The sequence below is a fragment of the Carassius carassius genome, chromosome 40, assembly GCF_963082965.1.
Source record: "Carassius carassius chromosome 40, fCarCar2.1, whole genome shotgun sequence".
In the NCBI taxonomy this organism is placed as follows: domain Eukaryota; kingdom Metazoa; phylum Chordata; class Actinopteri; order Cypriniformes; family Cyprinidae; genus Carassius; species Carassius carassius.
The window spans coordinates 28,559,921-28,582,420 of record NC_081794.1 but is presented as its reverse complement, the minus strand read 5'-3'; the positions used below and the strand labels follow the sequence as shown (position 1 = coordinate 28,582,420).

General features: G+C 33.5%; 1 protein-coding gene across 1 annotated transcript in view; it reads left to right on the top strand.

The window, feature by feature from the left end:
* Positions 1 to 22,500, top strand: part of LOC132122522 (paladin-like) — a 42,308-nt gene that overhangs the window by 1,596 nt on the left and 18,212 nt on the right. The window contains exons 2-17 of the mRNA XM_059532895.1: positions 4,013 to 4,198; positions 4,294 to 4,396; positions 8,926 to 9,105; positions 9,313 to 9,477; positions 10,477 to 10,637; positions 12,239 to 12,314; positions 15,651 to 15,808; positions 16,515 to 16,611; positions 16,700 to 16,804; positions 17,208 to 17,303; positions 17,384 to 17,518; positions 18,342 to 18,458; positions 18,548 to 18,727; positions 18,931 to 19,128; positions 19,970 to 20,110; positions 20,706 to 20,777. Coding sequence (XP_059388878.1) covers positions 4,026 to 4,198; positions 4,294 to 4,396; positions 8,926 to 9,105; positions 9,313 to 9,477; positions 10,477 to 10,637; positions 12,239 to 12,314; positions 15,651 to 15,808; positions 16,515 to 16,611; positions 16,700 to 16,804; positions 17,208 to 17,303; positions 17,384 to 17,518; positions 18,342 to 18,458; positions 18,548 to 18,727; positions 18,931 to 19,128; positions 19,970 to 20,110; positions 20,706 to 20,777 — 2,157 coding nt within the window. The 5' untranslated portion in view covers positions 4,013 to 4,025. The remainder of the gene's footprint in view (positions 1 to 4,012; positions 4,199 to 4,293; positions 4,397 to 8,925; positions 9,106 to 9,312; positions 9,478 to 10,476; positions 10,638 to 12,238; positions 12,315 to 15,650; positions 15,809 to 16,514; positions 16,612 to 16,699; positions 16,805 to 17,207; positions 17,304 to 17,383; positions 17,519 to 18,341; positions 18,459 to 18,547; positions 18,728 to 18,930; positions 19,129 to 19,969; positions 20,111 to 20,705; positions 20,778 to 22,500) is intronic.

Genomic DNA, 22,500 nt, shown 5'->3' with positions numbered 1-22,500 from the left:
GAGAGCCGTTCAGAATAACTGTAATTATGTGCTATTTCTGATCTGTAAATGCCTGCGTGTGAGAGAGATGATGCACAGATTTTCCCGTAGCATTCTGGGAAAACCTACAGTGTATTTGCATTCAGACGTGGGACAAGTTCAGTTCAAGAGCTGATATTTAGTTTGCGTCATGCATTTGGCTGATGCTTTTATCCAGTTCTTCTGATTGTTGCATGCACTGTGGGGTTTTGACACTCTTGCTGACAAAAGTACCATGTTTCTAGCGCAAAGTGATGATACAGTGGTTTCTGTGTTCAAGTAGTATTTTATTTTAAATGTCTTCACATGTATCGTGTGTAACTGAAATATCAAAATATACTTACTAATGTCTGCAAATGATTTTATAGTGGTTTTGCTTTATTATTAATGCCATATTTTGGGGAAGTGTGTGTGTGTGTGTGTGTTCAAATGTATTTATTTTTTAAGAAAATATCAAAATTTATTTCACTTTTTGGTAGTTACTTTGATTATTGCCATGTTTTAGCATTATTTTATTTACTTGTTTATTTGTGTGTTGTGTTCATATGCATTTATTTTTACTAAATATTAAAATATATTTAGTAACTTATTTACTAACTTTTGACATTTTATAGTTGTTTTAGTGTTTATTAATTTATTTGTTTGTTTTTATTTTGTGTGCATATATTTATTTATCTTTTGTTTAATAACTATTATATTATAATATTATAACTATATAATGCAATTGTTTTAATTGTTTAATTTTAATGTCATATTTTAGTATGTATTTAATTTATATATATATATATTTTTTTTTTAGGTTTTCTTTTTATAAAATATAGAAATTTACTAACTTGTTTACTAACTTTTGCAATTATTTGTATAGTTGTTTTGTAATGCATGTGATTTAAGGTGGTGTGATTTTAATTTTGTGTCTTATGCAAAAAAAAAATCAGAAAATTATATTTTTTTAACCTGGAGGTTATTAGTTCACAGGAACCTCGGTTGAATTGTAAATATTACGGTGTGTGAATATGTAAATCGTTCAGTGCCATGGTGAAGTAACATGCACATCTCCGCGGTGTTGCAACAGGAAGTAGTGTGAGGAAGTCAGTTTTTCCGGGCAGTTGTTTTTACTCATAAGGGAAGTTGTGAAGTCGTGCTGAGCTTCACTGCTGATGGATGTCAAATTATCAACACAATGACTGTTCATAGTGTAAAACCCCAGTGAATCATTAATGTGAGCATCACTGGATCCATGCATTAGGACTAAACACACGCAACATCCTCATGTTTCTGAAGGCACTTCCTCGCTGAAGGGATTTTTATGTGTTTTGTCATGGTGGTGTAACTCTGACCCTTCTGTCTATTACACATGCACCACAGATTACAGATGTGCTCTGATGTCCACACAGATCCCTGTGAAGTGGACTTAACGGGGTTTTTTTACTGTCTTAAAGGGATTTTTACCACAAAAGTGAAAGTTCTGGCACAATTCACTGTCCGTCATATCATTCTATTATAATTAACTACAAATGAAGACTATGAAAACATGAATGTTAAAATGTATTTTTCTTTACATAATCCTTAAATAACTAAACACTAAAATAAAACCTTTTATTTTAAAATTAAGCTTTTTTTTTTTTTTCATTACTTTTATTTTATAAAAATATTTATAGACATATTAGAAAACAAAAACTAATAATAATGACAAAAACATATTTAAAGAATCACTAAAACTTAACTAAAAATAAAAACTAATTCAAGCTATTAATATAAATAATAAATATTTAACTTAGAAAAAAAATATTTTTATAAATTTACATTTTTATAAAATGTTAAATTCTTTTTTTTTTTAATCTAATTTATGACTTTCTGTGGAACACATAAGATACTTTGAGAAATGACATTTTTACTTTATTAATTTAGTCAAATGTGTTTTTGTCTGTACAGTGGAAGTGAATGAGCACTAATATTGTGCATTCTTCAAAACATCTTCTTTATGAAAGATATGCTTCTTCACAAGGATTTGTGGTTGTTGTTGTTTCTCTTAAACGTCTAAATCCACTCTGAACTCTGTTTAAAGATGCCTTTCACACTTTTTGTGGGCAGTTTAGGGTTTAAACCTGATCAAACCCCGTTTGTGTTCGCACCAAGAGCATTTTTGTTGAGCGTTTTTGTACACTTGAGATATTCCTGAATGAAGACTGCAGATGTGATTCTTTCAGACGAGGTTTATGAAGGAGACATTCAAGAGAGACGTGATGGATGATTCTGGGAAGATGCTAAATCTCCCTAAATGTGGAGAACGATGTCTTATTTGAGAAGAAAATAATAATGTCCTTGATGGATTATGAAGAGATTGTGTTATATTGTGAAATCTGGCCACACTTCCTGTGAAGATGGGCGGCAGCTCTCTGTTTGAGACGGGTGTCACCTAAAACTGGCTTGTGGTTACAAACAAGGACTAATGACTCTTTTATATTAGATGGTAGTATTGTGGTGTTTGATAGTCTGTTAATTTTTATTTTAAAATGAAGCTTATATTTTACAATTTTTTTTTCCGTCATTATTATTATTTCAGTACTTTTATTTTCTGTTTCATTTTATTATTATTTTTCTTATTTTTAAATATATTTTGTATTTAAGTTTTTTCTTATTTAATTTAATTTTTTTAATCTATTTGTTTATAATACATTTTTTATTTTCATTACTCTTATTGTCTGTTTTATTTTATTTTCTATTTTTTTTACCTTTTTAATATACTGTATTTATTTATTTATTTTTTTAAATATATTTATATTTATTAGGTTTGTTTTATTTCATTACATTCTTTACAATTTCCATTTTTTTACTTTTTTATTATCTAATTGTTTATAATTTTTTATTTCATTACTTTGATTTTCAGTTTCATTATTTTTTTAATATTTTAATATATAAAATTATTTTTAAATGTTTTTTAATTAGGTTTATTTCATTACATTCATTATAATTTTCATTTCGTAAAACTTTTTTATCTAATTGTTCATAATTTTTTTTATTTTATTACTTTTATTTTCAGTTTCATTGTATTTTTTTTATTATTTTTACATTTTGTATATTTTATTAGGTTTGCTTTATTTCATTACATCCTTTACAATTTCCTTTTTTCCTTTTTATTATCTAATTGTTTATTATTTATTATTTTATTTTATTTCACTAAATTTATTTTCAGTTTCATTTTATATTTTATTTTTAGCTTTTTTTTCATTTTATTTATTTTATTAGGTTTATTTCATTGCATTCATTAGAATTTTCATTTTTTAAACTAATTGTTTATAATTTATTTTTTACTTCATTTTATTTTCTTTCATTATATTATTTTACATTTTAATCTTATTTTTAAATATTTTTTATTTTATTATTTACATTTTGTATATTTTATTATGTTTGATTTATTTCATTACTTTCCATTTCCATTTTATTTGTACCTTTTTATTATCGAATTGTTTATATTTGTCATTTTATTTCATAATTTTTCTTTTATGTTTTAGCCTGCATTTCCCTGCTGTGTGTTGCAGGGCAGACCTGTGTGATTTATGTTGGGGTCACGAGTCCCCAGCTCTTCTCACAGTTATAAATGTGCCGTCTGATCTGAGATGTACATCTCTTAAGAATGAGGAGCGTTCTGCATCCTTCCTCTGATCAGCCTGTTTGACCGCAGATGCTTCCTGCAGCTGCTGAGCACTTCCTGTCTGCGCCGAGACGCTTTTGTCTCCGCTTGAGCTTCACCCGCTGTATTTCAATAGCTGTTGATGCGGGAAGCAGGAATGCCCATCTGTCCTCCGCCGAGGACACTGGGAGATTTTATTTTCCCTGTGAATGGGCCGCAGAAATCGGCTTTCCTGAAGGAATCCATTCAGTCTGAGAACCAGAGTTTTGTTTTGCTTCCCGATTTGATAGAGCATGGAGACGATAAATCGTTTGACAGCACTGCTTTAGTTTGAGTCTGATGGTGTGTGTGTTTGATTGACAGCTGCTGGAGGATTATGGGTACGACTGCCAGCGCTGCTCCCCAGCCCACGCTGCATGAGAGTTTCCACGGCAACGGGATGACGGACAGCAGGCGGTCGGCGAGCTCCGCCTCCTTCCAGACGCTCAACATCCACAACAACAAGGCCAAGTCCATCATCACGAATAAAGTGGCTCCTGTGGTCATCACGTATGTCCGGCTCTGTTCTGAGACGCCTGCAGTCACCGATCATTCTCCTGATTGAGTCTCTGTGTGTGTGTGTGTGTGTGTGTGTGTGTGTGCAGGTATAACTGCAGACAGGAGTTTCAGATTCACGATGATGTTGTCCGTACGAACTATAAAGTTGGGAGGATCTCAGATAACATGCCTGAGCACCATCTGGTCCAGGTGAGCCGGACTCTTGATCTCTCTGGAAAACCGTTCATTTCTGCAGAAGCTTAAGTGTATTTTAGATTTATAGTTCGATATTTAGATTTAGTTTTTAGTTAAGTTACCTGATTTTTTCCATTCAAAGTCTCAGTACTGTTACTTGAAATAAAATGATCACTAACTATATATACTTCATATACTGAAACAACTAAAGACAAATCTGAAATAAAAATGAATAAAAAATACAGGCATATTTAAAAAAGAATAATAAAAATGACAAAAAATACTACAAATTTTTACATTATTTTTTGTATATCAACAATTTTTTTTAACCATTTTTTGTTTAAAATATGACACGATATCAACTTCTTATTTACTGAACTGTTGTGTAGAATCACATTTAAACGTGATATTGTAATACTGGTGTCATATCGCTTATCATATGATATAAATATGAGACAAAAACTCATACAGGGGCTTTTTGCACCAATATCTTGTTTTTTTTAGGGCATAACTGCATTTATGGAGTTATTACCCTGCATCATATTTGTCAACAGTTAATTATATGAAATATATGATGATGTACAGGTCTGGGGGCGGGGCCAGTGCGTTAACTGTTACAATATTTGAATGGAAAAGTAATACATATGAAAATGTTCATTTTGAATGACCTTTTTTGTAAATTAAATTAATTAATTAAAAAAAGTATGACAGTATAGCGAATGCTGCCACAGTGTATAAATTCAGATATTTATAGTCAAATTAAATAAAAATAAATAATACAATAATTAGTAATAACAATGGGGTGGGATTATTTTATTTTATTATTATTATTTTTAAATGTTTCATGTTATTTTATTTTACAGTAATGAGAATCAGAAAAATCTGCTTAAATATTATGATAAATTTTTTTGTACAAAAAAGTACAAAAGTGCAGTACACACAGTACCATAGTAATTAGTAAATTTCATAATGTAGCTCCATATTAAATGTCATATCAAATTTGAGTTTTTGCAAACTACAGCATCGTGCAAGCTCTGTTTATTTATGCAGTAAATACCATGCAACATGAATATGATCATCATTATGCTTTGATATATTCCATGGTGCCACTACAGTAATGTTTTTGTTCATTCTCAATGTCAGATCTGACTTAATTTGCGTCATTATTGGCAGTGGATTTCGAGGCTGTGTCCCAACACGTCTCTGTCTTCATTAATTACCGCGGCGCTCGCTCTTTAGTCTTGGCAGGACGTTTGCACCTCTATCTGAAGGCTTTGAAGCTCCTCGTCTCCTGCTGGCCTCTTGGTCTCTTTGTTTGCTCGTTAGTTTCTGTTTGCTGACGAGCCACTGATGAGTTTCGCTTGTCAAACACTCCTAATGGTTCCGGTTCCTTCCAGAACATTGCGTTACTTGATGATCTTCTGCTGTTGAATGCTCAGGTTTTCTACATCATGAAGTAATAATTAGGCGTTTAGCAGCTCGTTCGTCAGATTTTTCATAATTAACATTTTGCAACTGTAAAAATCTTTATTGAACTCTTTTCATGAAAGCTTCTTTCTCTTGCCTTTTGTGGCGTCCTCAGTGCTACTTTAGTATTAATGATGTCATTTTTAATTTCTTACATTTGTTTGTGATTTTGAGTTTTTACATTTTTTTTTGTTACATTAAATTGTATTTTTTTTAGTCCAAAGAAAAATAAATTTTGGGAAAAAAATCTCTCTCTCTCTCTCTCTATATAAATATATATTTGTAATAAATATGAAAATTTTTAGAATAATAGCTTTTTTTTTACATTTACAGTTTAGACTTAATTAAAAAAATATTTCAGTGCTAAAACTTCAATCAAAAAATACAATTAAAATGGAGATTATTAAACAAAACTAATTAAAATCATAGATAAAAACTAAAAATACTTAAATAGCACTGACTTTAATACATATAATTTTAGTTTTTTTTTTAAGAGCAGTATAACAAATGCCACCACAGTGTATAGACTTAGATATTTATAGGCAAATGAAATAAAAAAATAAATAATAAACTGCCTCGGTTCTGTTGATATGTGATTTTATCTGCTGCGTGGATTTGATTCCTGCAGATAAAATGTCTAGCTTGAATTCAGAGGAAACTGCTTTGGATAAAAGCATCTATCAAATGCATAAATGTATTGGTGTTAATTTAGTGATTTTACCGGCATCAACAACAAATCAAATCATTTAGCCGTTATGAACGTTGCTGTAGAAATGAATCATTTTTAGTTTGAGGACTGCTCTGTGTGGACACACTTTAATCATGTTTGTGTGAATAATGAATCATGTTAGAAGCGACCAGCTTAAATGCTTTAAAAAGTCGTTTTGGCAAACTCCGAAAGCTCACTTCTGGCACTGTATAATAATAAAAAAAGTTAATTGCAACTTATCATATCACAATACTGAAATTTTCCCCTTTGTTTTTCACAGTTATGAGTTTATATCTCATAATTCTGAGAAAAGTTAGTGTTGTGAGGTATATAAAAAAAATCTGAATTATGAGATGAAAAACAACAAAAAAAGTCACAATTGGTAGAGAAAGAAAAAACTGACATAAACCGAAAAAAGCCAGAACTGAGATATTAAAAGAAATCTGAATTGTGACATATAAATTTGCATTTGTGAAAAAGACAAAATTGTGAGAACTGATGAACTAATGAAAGCCAGAATTGCTAGAAATAGTCAAAACTGAGAGATAAACTAAAGAAATTCAGAATTGCATGAAAAAAGTCAAAACTGATATATAAGTTAACAAATCAAAGTTGCAAGAAAAAGTAAAAACTCTAAGCAAAAAAGTCAAAATTGTGAGAAAATGTTTAAAACTGAGTTATAAGCAAAAAAATGTCAAGTGCGAGAAAAAAGTCAAAACTGATATAAGCTTAAAAAAATAAGGTCAAAATTTCGAGGAACAATACAAGACTGAGATATAAACTACTGCGAGAAAAAAAGCCAGAATTGTGGGATTTTTTATATTTTTCAGAAATAGGCTTCCATAAACATTTTAATAAGAAGACACCGGTGATTTGGAAGGAAAAGCAGCATTAATTGTGTTTAAAAGAGTTTTTTGAGTAGGGATGCACCGAAATGAAAATTCTTGGCCGAAACCAAAAACCGGAAAAGAGAAAACCAAGGCCGAAAACCGAAACCGAAACACCGAAATAAATTATGCCAATTATTAGTACCATTGCATTTATTGCTATGACCGTGTACTAACTTTACTAAAATTAGGACATTGCAATTGCATAAATTAATATTAAAGTTTCAAAGATAATTACATAAATTATTTAAAAAAAACATAAAAATACATAATTACAAATTATGCAAATATTTATTAAGCACATTGCAACAATGCACAGTATTAAAATAAAATTCAAACTAAAAATTTATCCCACTCATGTGTATATTAAATAATAATCTACAGGCCTACAGAAAGGTTTTAAAATGAACTGTTCTCTCATAAAAACAAAGTGCATTTAAGTGAAGTGCATTTGAAATTGTTCTCTGTAGTACTAGAAAGTGCATTACTTCTCCAGTAGGCAAGACTGTTATCACTTCTGGGGATGGGGACTTCAGACAGATAACCATCTAGCTGTTGAGCTTGTCATATGCCTGACATTTGAGAAATATTTGAGAGAGTGTATTTAAATACACTGGGCATTAGGGCCTGGGCATAAATATTTTTTGTTAATCAAATTAAAGCAGAAATCTAGCAGAAAATCTAGCAGAAAAATGGCTACAATCTGATATTATGTATATGTGTGTGTGTGTGTGTGTATATATATATATATATATATATATATATATATATATATATATATATATATATAAATGTCACATATATAGTAGCCTAAGAACAAAATAGCCAACGTATTATTATTATTTGAGGCACTTTCTTGCAGAATTCCACTGAACACATCAGACAACGAGGGTGCATGCCCCTCATCTGGTGCAGACACGAGTCTTATTTTCTGTGCTCTGATCTCAGTCTCCTGCGCTTGGCGCTTCTCCGTCTCCACCATAGACTGTAAAACACGCGTGTTCTCCGCATCCAGCGCGGCCTGGATCATTTCTCATGCGCGCTGCCTTATTTCCGCATCCAAGTAATGGTCTTTATAACGTGGATCAAGCGCATTCGCGATGAAGTGCAGAGGATCCGAAAAGATCTCAGTGAGACGTGTGCTAACAGACTCTACTTTTCTTTGTTTTCACTTCGTGGTCCGTCTTAATCTCTTTGTTAGGAGCCGCTTTAGTGCTGCGAATAAAGGAATAAGAAGAGAGAGAATGTTCTCACTGGTGTGAAGTGAATGTTGCGGGGAGCTCGTGGTCTGCGCTATGCAGGTGCACGTGCAGGTCGCGGTTTCTGTTTGCGTCATCATAACATTTCGGCCGTATTGTTTCGGTGATAAAAGTCTATCGGCCCGAAAACCGAAAATGCCATTTTCTGCCGAAAATTTTCGGTGCATCCCTATTTTTGAGTGTTCAAAGCGCTGGTAGAGATGACTGATGACCTCTCCTCAGGGATCCTTCTTCATGGTGCAGGACGTGTTCAGTAAAGCAGACGTCCTCAGCACCAGCGGCTCGTACGGAGCGCCCAACTTCCGCCAGAGCAAAGGCAGCTTCCCGCTGTACGGCATGGGCCAGCCCAGCCTGGGTGGCTTCAAACAGGTCCTCCAGAGACTGCAGGGTGAAGGCCATCAGGTCAGTGCTCTGTGTTGAGCCATGTGCAAGTGATGATGCTGATAAGGTGTGTGTTGTTGATTGAGCTGAATGTGTTTTACGCCTGCGGTGCGATGCTTTCAATCAAACTCTGTGGAGCTCCAGCAAATGATGTGAAATAACCGTGATGATTACGGACTGTGAGTCCAGTTTGATTCGGCCTGATTTACATGCGTTTGCTTTCAAAAGGAGGTGATTTTCTTCTGTCTGCGTGAGGAGCCCGTGGTGTTCCTGCGTTCGGACGCAGACTTTCTTCCCTACACTCCCCGGAGGAAGGAGAACCTTCATGAGAACCTGCACGATCTCGGACGCCAGGCGTGCTCGGAGAACCTGGAGCTCACCATCAGACGAGAGGTGAGAGATGAGGATACAGAGGAGAGCATCAACACAACACAAAACTGTTTATGACACTCACCTACTTTATTTGGAGAACAGAAACCGGTAAAGACAATGAAAACAGACCTGAAAGAACATTTGAACGGAATTAAAATTCATTCTGTCCTGAGATCAGCCCAAAAATGTACTTATATAATATATATAATAATCATTTGTATAAATTGTTATTATTGTTGTTTTCCCATTTTATGATTAATAATAATAATAATAATAATGCATCAATTTAAATATAATTAATCAGAAAAAATTATAGTAGTAATATTTTCTGATCTTAGGTTTAGTTATACTTTTATTGAATTATTATAATTATTATTATTTAAACATTGAAGAATACATAATAATAATAATGTTTTCTGATTTTAGAATTATAATGACAATTTTTTATATATATATATATATATATATATAATTAGTAATATTTCTTTTCCTGATTTTGAGATTAATAATACTTATATTTATGCATTATTATTAAGCAGTGAGGCATACTTAATAATAATAATAATAATAATAATAGTAAATTAAAATAAAATAATTCTGATCTCAGGCTTAAATATATTTATATTAATTCATTCTAATTAAATACTATTATATTAAAAAAAGTGAAATATATTATTTAGTTATAAATAATAAATAATTTAAATGTTTTCTAATCTCATGATAAATCATAATATGATTAAAAACTTTTGCTAATATTAATATGAACTAGTATTAGGCAAGACAACCAAGGCATTGTGTTGTTATTGTGTATAATAATTTAATATTATATAACCTTAATTAAACAGTGTTATAATACATTGTATGTAAATAATACTTTGCATGTTATTTTTAAAAACATTTTTAATAATAATTTCCCCATTTAAACTCAAATGTTTCTGCTTTCCTGTCATTTTAATTTCACGCTAACATCACAGACGGATGCCGGTGCATGTGCTGATCCGAAGTTATTTGTGTTTTCAGCTCCAGGACTTCGCCAAACTCAATAACAACGTGTTCTACGTCTACAACGACATCGAGCATTTTAAAGGAGAGCCTCAGAAGATCTCCATCAGCTGTGAGGAAGACGTTCACGTCACAGAAGAGGTGTACAAGCGTCCGTGCTTCACCCTGCCCACATACAGGTGGCTTTCACAAATATTTAACCAATGAAAAGCATTCATAGGAGCATGTGACTAAACCTCGTAACGCCATTGGTTCCTCAAATTGTCAGTCAAAGCTCATAACTCCGCCCCGTATTATTCAGAATGAAGTGCTGCTACTTCACATAAATAACTGATGTTTGAATAAGAGCAGCTTTTCCTTTCAAGAAACGCTGTTTTTAAAGAACAGAGAAGAATCTTAACATTTGCGGTCTAGCAGGTGAATAAACGAATGTGAGGTTGTAAATCTAGATTGCATATGCTACATTATGCCAGTAGGTGGCGACTAGCGACTGTTAAAATGTATTTGATATCTGAATCATTAATTCAAAAGAGATTGATTCAAAAACTCTGGACGAAGCAAGACTTCGTTCTTTTATTTCAAATGATTTTTACATGGGCCTAGTGAATCTAAATAATAAATATTTATAAATAGACTCATTGTTGGCGTTTATAAATTGACTCATTTAAAACATCAAATACAAGATTTTGTCAGAACCTAAAGTAAATTAGCCTACATATTATTTTGTTTGTATAATATTTTGTTTTCAGAAGCATGTGAGAAACCTGATCTATAATCTAAAAATAAAGTATCCTTAAAATGTAGTTCTGCAATGAACGATTCATGCATTAATTACGATTCACTGCTTTAAATGGAAGTTGTTCATTGTGAGTGAAGAAGACACACCGTTCACAAATTGCAACTGTTTTCGCTGATCAAGATTCAATCAGAGCCACTGCAGAACTGTTCTGTGTCTCAGAGCAACACACAGCTGTGTTTCGATACTGAATGAATCAGTTCATTCAATACGTTTTTGAATGAATCAAGTGAGTTAATGATTCAGTGGTCCATTCATAAAGACAGACGCCTGGATTCTGAATGAATGATTAATGACTCGCTCATTAAAAATCTACTAGTGGCTTGGTTTCATATTTAAAAGGATTGCATTTTTTCCCAACATTTTTTACTTGTATGTTCAAAAATATATCAAACATTACTCTTATAAAATTATTTATGCATTTGAAATTTTGCGGTGCATATGCATTTATGGCACCTCATCTTCAGTCTTCTGTTTCCTCTACTGTGAAAAATGGAGTTTGTTGATAGTATGTGCACTCTAATGTGAACATAAACATTTAAAGAGAAGTATGAACAACGATGACAACAGAGTTGCACGGTCCAAAAAGTTTGTGGTATAAATCTGCTTCTTTTTTTTTTTTACTTGAAGCATTTGTTGTCTTTTCCCTTTATTTTGTTGTCAGCGTGCACCAGAACGCTTCATTTGCATGTTCAATTCTCAAAAGCTTTTTTTCCACAACCCCCTACAAGATTTATCTTCCAAATTGACACCCTTTTCACCTTTTTGTGAAAAATCATATTTTTGACCTCCTGTGAGTTTTGCAAAACTCTGCGGATGCTTTGTTTAATTATTAACTTTCCCCCCTTTTTAAATCCTGGGTGTGCTGTGGGATTTTTTACTTACTTATCAAAACTGAACCAAGGCAGAAAAAAGTTTGGGAAACACTGGTTTAAATGGTTAATAATAATAATGTAAATAAGCAGGGTAAATGTGTTTGTGCAGGTATTATCGTCTGCCTCTGCCGATGGAGGGCGCTCCGCTGGAGGACCAGTTTGATGCATTTGTGAACGTTCTCCGGGTAAGAGATTCTCCTGAAAACACCAGCATGAGCTTTCTGATAGCTGTGCTGTGATCTAAATCAATGCATCTGTCAGCTGATGTAATGTGAAAGACATTAATGCATCAGCGGAATAGTTTTCTCGTGATGCTTCACGCCAATTCAGCCGTCAGTGTGATTAAAGCCTCTGAAGATGTTAGATGTCTTTGAGATGGTGGAATCTAAACACATCAGATGCTTTAAAGCACGTCGGAGCTGTAATCTATAACATGTTTAGATAGAAGGACATCAGTCTGTAGATCATCAGACGGACTGAAGACAAACTGAATGTCATTTAGTTATGAAACCAGAGCAGCATGCAAACCCAAACCAAACCTCGTTGTTTTCTCTTTCTCCGCACTTTTTGATGTTTTTAAAGCTGACAGCACTTAAAGAAATGTACCGTGTTACCATAGTTTGTATGCAAGAGACATACATTATAATCGCTATTAGATTTCACAAATAATTACAAAGAAATCGCAAGTGACACAATTGAGTTAAATGTGAAATTTGCTTATAAAACACTAAGAATTTTTTGCAGTGTAGAGTTTTGCTTAAAACAAGAAAAAATGTATTTCAGTGTCCGTTACACATTGCATGTACTTACTGTAGTAATAAGAAAAAATATGCATAATTACTGTACATGTTACACTGTATCAGTGATGCAAATAACAACGAGTGTAACCAAAAATCTAAACTCAATATTATTCTAGTTTTTTTCGCTGTTTTCAATTTTGCGAAAAACCTACTTTTTCGAACTCGTCCTAGACGGTTAGTCCGATGTTCACAAAAATTGGCTCAGATCATCTTTAGACAATGCTAGCAAAAAGTTATGGAATTCAAGTTGATTCGTCCAACCGTTCCCGAGTGACACGTGAACAAATTTGACGAAAAGCACGCAAGAATACATGTGAGGCTATATCTCGGCAACGGTTTGGCATATTGAGACCAAACTTGGTGTGTGCTACAACAAGCATGACCTGAGACTACCTGCAGTGTTTCGATGCAGCGCCACCTAGTGGTCAGGAGATATGAAAAATGCCTATTTTGGCTTATAACTTCTGAATGGATTGGCCAAAAATCACACAACTGGTCTCTTTAGATTTAAGGCGTCGGTTATAATGAAATATCACAAAAATGCTAATAACTTTTGAATATATTAGACTATTGAAATTAAAATGGTCTCCCTATATTCTTTAGGTCATGCCAAGAGCATTGATACCAATTATGCCAAAATTGGCCATACTTCCTGTCCGCCATTTTGATTAATATTGAAAACCTACTTTTTCGAACTCCTCCTAGACCGTTAGTCCGATTTTCACCAAATTTGACATGGATCATCTTCAGACCATGCTGGATTTCGTGTCGATATACGAAACTGTTCTCATTAGTGCATCAATGAATTTGCTGGAAGTATGCTAAAATGCATTTGAGGCTGTATCTCTACAATGCTTTGACATATTTGCACCAAACTTTGTATGAGTCATCGGCACCTCACACTGACCATGCCACATAAATTTGGTAACAGCGCCACCTATTGTCCAAGAGTAATAAACCATTCATTAACCTTCAATTATGAAATTTACAAAAATGCTAATAACTTTTGCTTGCATTAGGCTATTGTAATGAAACTGATCTCAAAATATTCCTTGGGTTGTGCTGACAATAGACACACCAATGTTTTAGTAGGAAATCTGAACGCCCTGTCCGGCATTTTGATTAATGTTGAAAATCTACTTTTTCGAACTCCTCCCAGACCGTTGGTCCGATTTTCACTAAATTTGACATGGATCATCTTCAGACAACAGTGGCCAAAAATTATGGATTCCGTGTCGATATCCGGGCCAGGTTGGAAAAAAGTATATATAATCCACCAAAAAAATCCAATCGAAGAAGATTTGATGCCGGGGTTAAGTCTGTATTGACCACAAGGATTCCGGCTAACACCAAACAACACAATTGAGGAAATATGGCTTACATTGAGTATTGCAAACACAGTGTTCCTCAAATACTAGCCAAAAGAGGCATAAACATTGAGCCTCAACTCAAAACCCCTCTTAAGTAAAAAGAGTGAGCCCTCTCCAAATCAAGCCACCACATGGCCCTTTTCCAGCTAGATCACTCATTCTTCTTTATATGGGTATTCTCAACCCTTTACCTGAGGGCGTTGCCCCCTGGTGACCAGGAAGATAATTACAAAACCGCTATAGACAGCCAGTAATAGTGAACACACTCTGGAACTGTTACAAGATTATAAAACAGAACGGCTTTAGTAAACCACAGGCTGACTGCAGAAATGAGTCCATATCTGATAAATCCGCTCCAAGGCTGTTTGTTCTCCAGGGCTGCCATCATCGGATCTCATTTAATCACTTCACTGTAGATTGAAATTCATTTGCACATTTCTAAACCGAAACAAAGACTTATTATTTACAGCATTTCCAATGTGCAGAAATATAGACAGTATGGATAAAAGTAAAGCCAATAAAGAGGAAAATAAACAGGAGATTAGTGTTTGTTGTTTGTGTAATTATTATTCTTAATCGAACACTTTTAAAGTTTTGTTTAAAATAAAACCAAAAAAGTTTTATATTTCAGGTAAATAAGCTTAATTAAGGATTCCCAATGTTTTCTTGTCAGCCAAATATTTATTTTTTTAGATTTTAAATTGAATAATATTTCAACAAAACATTCACAATGATCTGAATGTGGTTAATGAACACGACATGCAAGTAAATTTTACATTCAATTATTTAATATTATTTTATATAAAATAATTTGTATAATTTTTGAAATATATTTAATATATTTAATTTTTTTATATTTTATTTATAATTGAAAGTTTTTTATTTTAATTTGGGTCTGTTATTTTAGTATCCTTGAGTATTTTTTGAGGGTTTTTTTGTAATATAATTTTGCTAAAATGTTTAGTTTTGTGTTTGTCATTTTTTTTTATATAAATATGAAAATGAGAAATTTTTATTTGTCAACTGGCTGAAATAAAATGCATTTTATAGATAGTTAGAGCAAAATACATTACCAAGAATTAAGTAGCCTCGCTTAGACAGATAGTATATCCCTGATTTCTTTGAATTTCATTTAGCGTTTTTATGATTTTATGAACCCTTATAGTTTCCTCGTGAATCCCTAGTTGATTGACGTTAGATGTAATGTATTTAATTGTTAGAAGCAAACTTTGCAAATGGTTTCCTGAGATGTTTATTGCAGTGGATCAGAGCTGAATGTGCATCGCTGGAAGTGTGCTGACATCAGATGAATAGACTGAATTCTCTCTCTGTCTCTCTCTCGTTCTGTCAGGAGAATCCGTCTCTGTCCTTGAGTCGGGACTCGTCGCGGTCTCTTCCCGCTCTGTTGTTCAGCTGTCAGGTCGGAGTCGGCCGGACGAATCTGGGAATGATCCTGGGATCTCTGGTGATGATGCACCTGACGCGGGCGACCCAGGAGCCCACAGCACCGTAAGACCCCGAACACATCCCATGATCACACACACACTCTTCACACACTAGCACTCACGACGTTTGGGCTCGGGAAGAAGCTTTCGTTTCTGAAAGACTCTTTGCTCACCGAGGCTGAGCAAAATAAAGTAAAATGATATAATGCAATGTAAATCAGCTGTTTTCTGTGTGAATCTGTGTTAAAGTGTAATGTATTTCTGTGATGCTCCGCTGTATTTTCAGCATCATTCCTCCAGTCTTCAGTGTCTGTCATTTCTGATTATTATCAATGATGAAAACAGTCGTGCTGCACAATATTTCTGTAGAAACTGTGATGCATTTTATTTTTCAGGGTTCACAGATGAACAGAAAGTTCAAAAGAACAGCATTTATTTGAAATAACATTATAAATGTCTTTACAGACACTTATGATCAATTTAATGCATCCTTCCTGAATAGAAAGTAAAAACGAACACTTTTGTATATTCTTTTGCATGCTTAAGAATGTTTAATAAAGATGTGTATTTGTGTATATTATGTGCCTTTGGATTTCCATTTAGTCATTTATCTAAAGTGACTTGGCAATTAAATCCAACAAAAGAGAAGTAATAAGCAAAAGTAAAACAAGTCTCATTTAGCCTGAATAACTGTACACACAGTAAGTTTTTTATATATACAGTAAAAGTGTGATTCTGCATTTAATGTGAATGTTGTCACGTGTTTATAGCGCTGAAGAGGATGCGACAGACAAGTCCAGAATTCAGTTCCAGGTTATTCAGACCCTCATCAGTAAGCTGCCTAAAGGTCAAGAGGTCATGAAAGAGGTTTGTCTTCGAATGTTCAATCTAATATTTGTGTGTAAACCCTGAGAGATCCCGGATGAGCTGTTGAGCGTATGCTGCTGTGTTTCAGGTGGACCGAGCCATCGATCTGTGCTCGGAGATGCACGACATCCGAGAGGCTGTTTATGAGAACAAACAGAAGCTGGAGGGAATCGCTGAAGACTATCAGATCCAGGTGAGTGTAACGAATTAAACCTTCATAATCATCGGGAAAGAGGAGGCGGGAACCGGCGGACAATCAAATGATATTTTAATGATCAAAATAAACACACGACAGCGCATCAGCCCCTCACGGACGACTGACACGCACAAATAAAGATCAAAACACAAACTAAAACCCAGGCCTGGTCCTCTATCGTCCGTCCCTGTCGTCGCTCCGGTTTTACAAGGTCAATGTTTCTGTCTTCACAGGCAGTTTTTTTGTTACTTTTTGCATCACTGAGCTGATTCTTCTTCTCTGGACAAACTGAAATCTGCTGTGTTCAACTTCGGTTTCGTTGTGGATCACTTGTGTGCAGATCCAGATTTACGGCCCCCAGCTGGACAGATTGCAAATAAAGTGTATTTTCTGTTTTCAGGGAAGCAGCACTAAAGATTACTTCCTCCATCGAACTCTACTGAGTCTAGAGCGGTATTTCTACTTGATCGTCTTTAATGCTTACCTGCATGAACAGGTACAGTGTGTTTTCACTCTTTTAAAGAGTTTCTATTCATTTGCTAGTCATGTTTATGATGTTGTTCGTCTCCGTTCTAGTATCCGCTGGCGTTCGCCTCTAGTTTCAGCCAATGGCTGTGCTCTCACGCCTGGATGTACCGCCTCCTCTCCTGCATGAACCAATCAGAGCTCAGAGCACCAGCTGACCTGCTCACGAAAGGAGCTCGAGTTCTGGTAATGTATTAGGGGACACCAGTTAACATTACAACATTTTAAAGCTAAATGATCCTTCGATTAGACGGAGATTTAGTTCAAGAGAAATGGAATGTTGCAACTGATGCAAAATTCCAAATTGTGTTACATTTCACAGTGAAACAAAGTTTCCAACAGCACTGCCATCTCAGAATGAAACAAAGTCTAAAACTATCATAGTCTTGCTGTGTGCTGTATATCAAATCTTCTGAAGTCACAGATTTGATTTAAGCTCGGTATAAATGAGTTGTTTACAGTAAATGATGTGTATATGCAATATGGGCATTAGAATAGTCCTTGACTAGATTAGTAGATTATGGCGATCTATAGATGTATGATTCCTTTCACAGATTTAAAATGCTGCTTTTTGCTCACTTATTAAATGTATTACTACTTTTCAGAATAATTTAATTGGGACTAATATTATCACATTCAGAAATGCCAAACAAATGTTTAATGCAAGTTTTTGTTTGCCTAAATAGCCATGATTGCTTGTTGGTACAACAAATACTTTTTTTTTTTTTTTCAACAAATTATTTTCTGGGTGTGTGTCCACCTCAAATATCTAATAAATTGTACACATTTTTAACTTTATTTTTTTGATGTTTGCAATGAGTTAGATGAGTTAGAAGAAAATCTAATAATAATAATAATTTGTCCCCTGTTCGTAGCCTCTGAATATTAGACTGGGGGATTATTTTACCAGCAGTTACACATTAATGTAAGATGACCGATTTCTCTGTAAACCTTGACTAAACCAATAAAGACGATGGATTATTTCTGAAGCGGTGTGTTGTGTTTCCAGGTTGCAGATGAATATTTAGCGCCTGACGTTCTGAGCACCATTAAGCAGATGAAAGTGGCTAATTTCAGACGAGTGCCCAAGATGTCAATCTATGGGATGGCACAGCCCACATCTGAGGTAACTCTTCCCAAAAGCCTCTTCAGACTGACTCTGATGTCTCCTGAGGTGTCTGTTAATGCTCATCGACAGCATCGCTCACGTTTCAGGCGACCGGAGCCGTTCTGGAGTATCTGACGGATGAGAAGAGGAAGCACAGCAGTGTATTGTGGGTGAATTTGCAGGATGAGCTGGTTCTGGAGGCTAACGGCCAGATCTTCTGTCCCAGAGAGCCCACGCGTGTGGACCAGCACATATGTGTGCTCTCGTCCCAGACGCAGCAGATCGAGGTCAGACTCTGGTTTTGCTTGCTCTTATATGTGACCTTTATAGTTTTGAGCCACAGGCAAAACAAGTCATTCTGATTAGCGTGTATGAGAAGTGTGATTCTTTTTATTTTTTATTCATTTATAATTATTAGCTTTATATAATTAGTTGCTCTACACATTGCACAGCTTCTGCATCTCTTTGTGTGTGTGTGTGTGCGACGTAGATGCTGGAAACGGCTCTGAAAGAGGAACTTGTGGGAAGTCAGAAATGGCTTGAAGTGACTCTGGAGCAGGAGAAGCAGATGAAGATGTTCAAGAGCTGTGTGACGGTGCAGGAGATCTTTAACCAGCACAAGAGTTCACACCAGGGCCTGCAGTACAGACGGATACCCTTCCCAGAATGCTCTGCTCCGACTGAAGAGGTGAAACAGCTTTAACATTCAGATGCAATGATGAAGGCTAATGATAAGAGCTTCTGCTCCCTCTAGTGTTCGTCAGAGTCACTGCAGATCTTACTGAAATATTTCACCCAGAAATGTCATCAACTCACCTTCGTTATCTTCTATTCACTTATTTAAAAAAAATTTCACCCAGAAAAAAATATGCCACTAAGATTATTTTATTTATATTTATTTAAAGTTTATTTCATTTTCTTATTTTAATTAAGCATTTATAAAAATTGTATTTATTTTATTTTAAAATTATTCTGATATTATTATAATTATTTTATTTAAGTTTAGTTCTTCTTTCTTTTTTCCTTTCCTTTTTTTTTTTTTTTTTTTTTTTTAAGAAACCATGATTGTCAAGCTCCAAAATCGACCAAAACAAGCACCTTCGGGTATCTTCTGTACAATATCACAGATGCAAAGTGTTCTGAAGGCAATCAATAAAGATTCAATTCTGATTAAATAAGATCAAATGTATAAGATGTAGATAAAAAAGCATGGCATCGTGTATTCAGTGGTTTTCGTGTGTCTCATTAAAAGCAAGCCCCAAAAGCTCAAGTTGTGAAGAATGGCCTGATCGTGGTTAAATATGACAGCCTTGTCATTTATACTGTATGTAAACTATCTCTGTAATAGACTTGAGTTTATTATTCTGAATGAGTTCTCTCTGACAGCTTCATTATCGTTCTTTTGTGTGCCTTATAGAGTCGTATGAATGTGTTTGTGAAAGTGGTTTATCACAGTCTGCTTCATGGCTTTCAATCGATCATAGTGATAGTGTGTGTGTGTGTGTGTGTGTGTGTGTGTGTGTGTGCAGGGCTTGGACAGGCTGCTGGAGGCGATGAAGTCTTGTCTGGCTGAAGACTCTCTCTCTGCGTTCGTCTTTAACTGTTCTGATGGTAAAGGACGGACGAGCACAGCACTGGTGATCGCGACACTCACGCTCTGGCACTTCAACGTACGTCTCAATCACACAATACTCCAGTTATACAGCCAGAGTATTTCTCCTACCTCCAGTCCATTGTAAATTGTTTCAAATATCGTCATGTCTTAATCTCATTTAGCAGATTAGAGCTGTACAATAATAAAGTTTACATTTTGCAACAATGCATATATATATATATATAATATAGAGAGAGAGAGAGAGTGTATATATATATATATATATACTCTCTTTATATAAAAGAGTTTAGGTGCAAAATTGAGATGCAGTTTTTTTTAACCCATTGTCATAATTGATTTGATGATTAAAGTATGACCAAATAAAATGAAATTAACAAGATGAAGAGGATTAGAAAATATATTTGCTATTTTTTATATTATTTTTTATATGTAACAAAGCATTTAATTATTTAATTTAATTTATGTAGTTGTCTCTGACTTTTGAACCCTGTTGTATTTTTCCTGAAATTGTGTTATTTGTCTTAAATGGTGCATGATGGGATATTTAGGTTAATGATGAGAAATTCTCTTATTCATATGTTATAATATTTACATAGAAGTGTGTATTATTTGTGGTAGATTGCAGTAGTTCTCTATAATTTGTTTGACAGGGTTTTCCAGAGTCTTGTGAGGATGAAATCGTGAGCGTTCCTGATGCCAAATACACAAAGGGCGAGTTTGAGGTGATGCACTTCTGTTTTATGATCTTTCTTTGTAATCTAAGCTTCTTTTTTTCATGTTTTGTTGAATGACAAATACGCAAAATATCTAAAAAATTAAATAAAAAAAGGTTTCATTTATAAACAAGACATACAATTTACACGGTATACACTACAAATCAAAAAGTTTTGAACAGTACGAGTTTTTATGTTTCTTCTGTCTCTTCTGTTCCAGCATTTATTTGTGCCAAAAGCAGTAAAATTGTGAAATATTTTTACAATTTAAATCATCTGTTTTCTGTGTGAATCTGTGTTAAAGTGTAATGTATTTCTGTGATGCTCCGCTGTATTTTCAGCATCATTCCTCCAGTCTTCAGTGTCACATGATCTTCAGAAATCATTCTAAAAACTTTATTATTATTAATATTTTAAACAGTTAAAGATCCAAAGATCAGTATTTTTTGCATCAAATAAATGCAGGCTTTGGTGAGCAGAACTTCTTAATTCAAATTAAAAATCTTAATTTTTTAGGAACAGAATTCATTTAATTAATTCAGGCCTTGAACTCAGAGTTATGAAGTGTAAAATAGTGCCTGGTTTCTGACCCACATTCAGTGAATGACGCATGTGTTTGGACAGCGATCCGATGTGATCTTTAGCTGCAGTGATTTCACAAACGTTACTCCGTTAAATCAAGCTCAGATTCACATGCTGTCATCGATGACCTCAGGATCAGCCGCCCTAAAAACACACTAAACTGAGTCTTCTGTGACCCTCGACAGGTTATGCATGATGGGAGACGTAGGGCAGATCAAACTTTATTAACAAAGGTTTATTTTTATGTTAGCATTAAATATGCTTGAATAATTCTAACATGAGCACATTATTATTTATATTGTGTCAGTTGTTGATAGTGCTGCTACTACTACTAATAAACAATTAGTTGTAATATAATTTGTAATTTAAATATTTTTTAATCATTACTTGAATATTTTATCATAAATTTAAGTGATTTTTGTATTACAATATTTTTGTTCAAATCATTTTATTGTCCTTTTTATTAGTATTACTTAAATTTAATGCTCATGTTTTTATTCAATGACTCAAGCATCAAGTTAAATTCCATTTTATATATATATATATATATATATATATATATATATATATATATAACAATTAAATATTATACCAAAAATATTTTATTATTATTAAAAATATATAATTTATATTTTATTATTATTTACAGTAAATATTTTATATTAATAATTTTTATTATTATTTTATAATTATTATTATTTCTAATTTCTGATCATATTTTAAGGTTTTAACTGACTAGCATCATCTTACATTACAATTTATTGTACTTGGTTTATTATACAATTAAATATTTATAAATAAAAAATGAAATATCTAATATTGAATATATAATTAAAATATTTGTATTATATATATATATATATATATATATATATATATATATATATATATATATATATATATATACACCGTATAGGGCTGTCACGATATACGATTTTTCATATCACGGTTATTGTGGCCATAAGAATTCACGATATCGATATATCGTGATATCTATAGAAACTTTGGAGGGGAAAAGATAAGTCAAATGATTTTTTACTTTGTTTATTGAGTTTTTCTTTTATATATAATATTAATGGTAATACTTTACAATAAGATGTCATTTATTAACAATAATGTATTAACATGAATGAACAACGAACAATACATT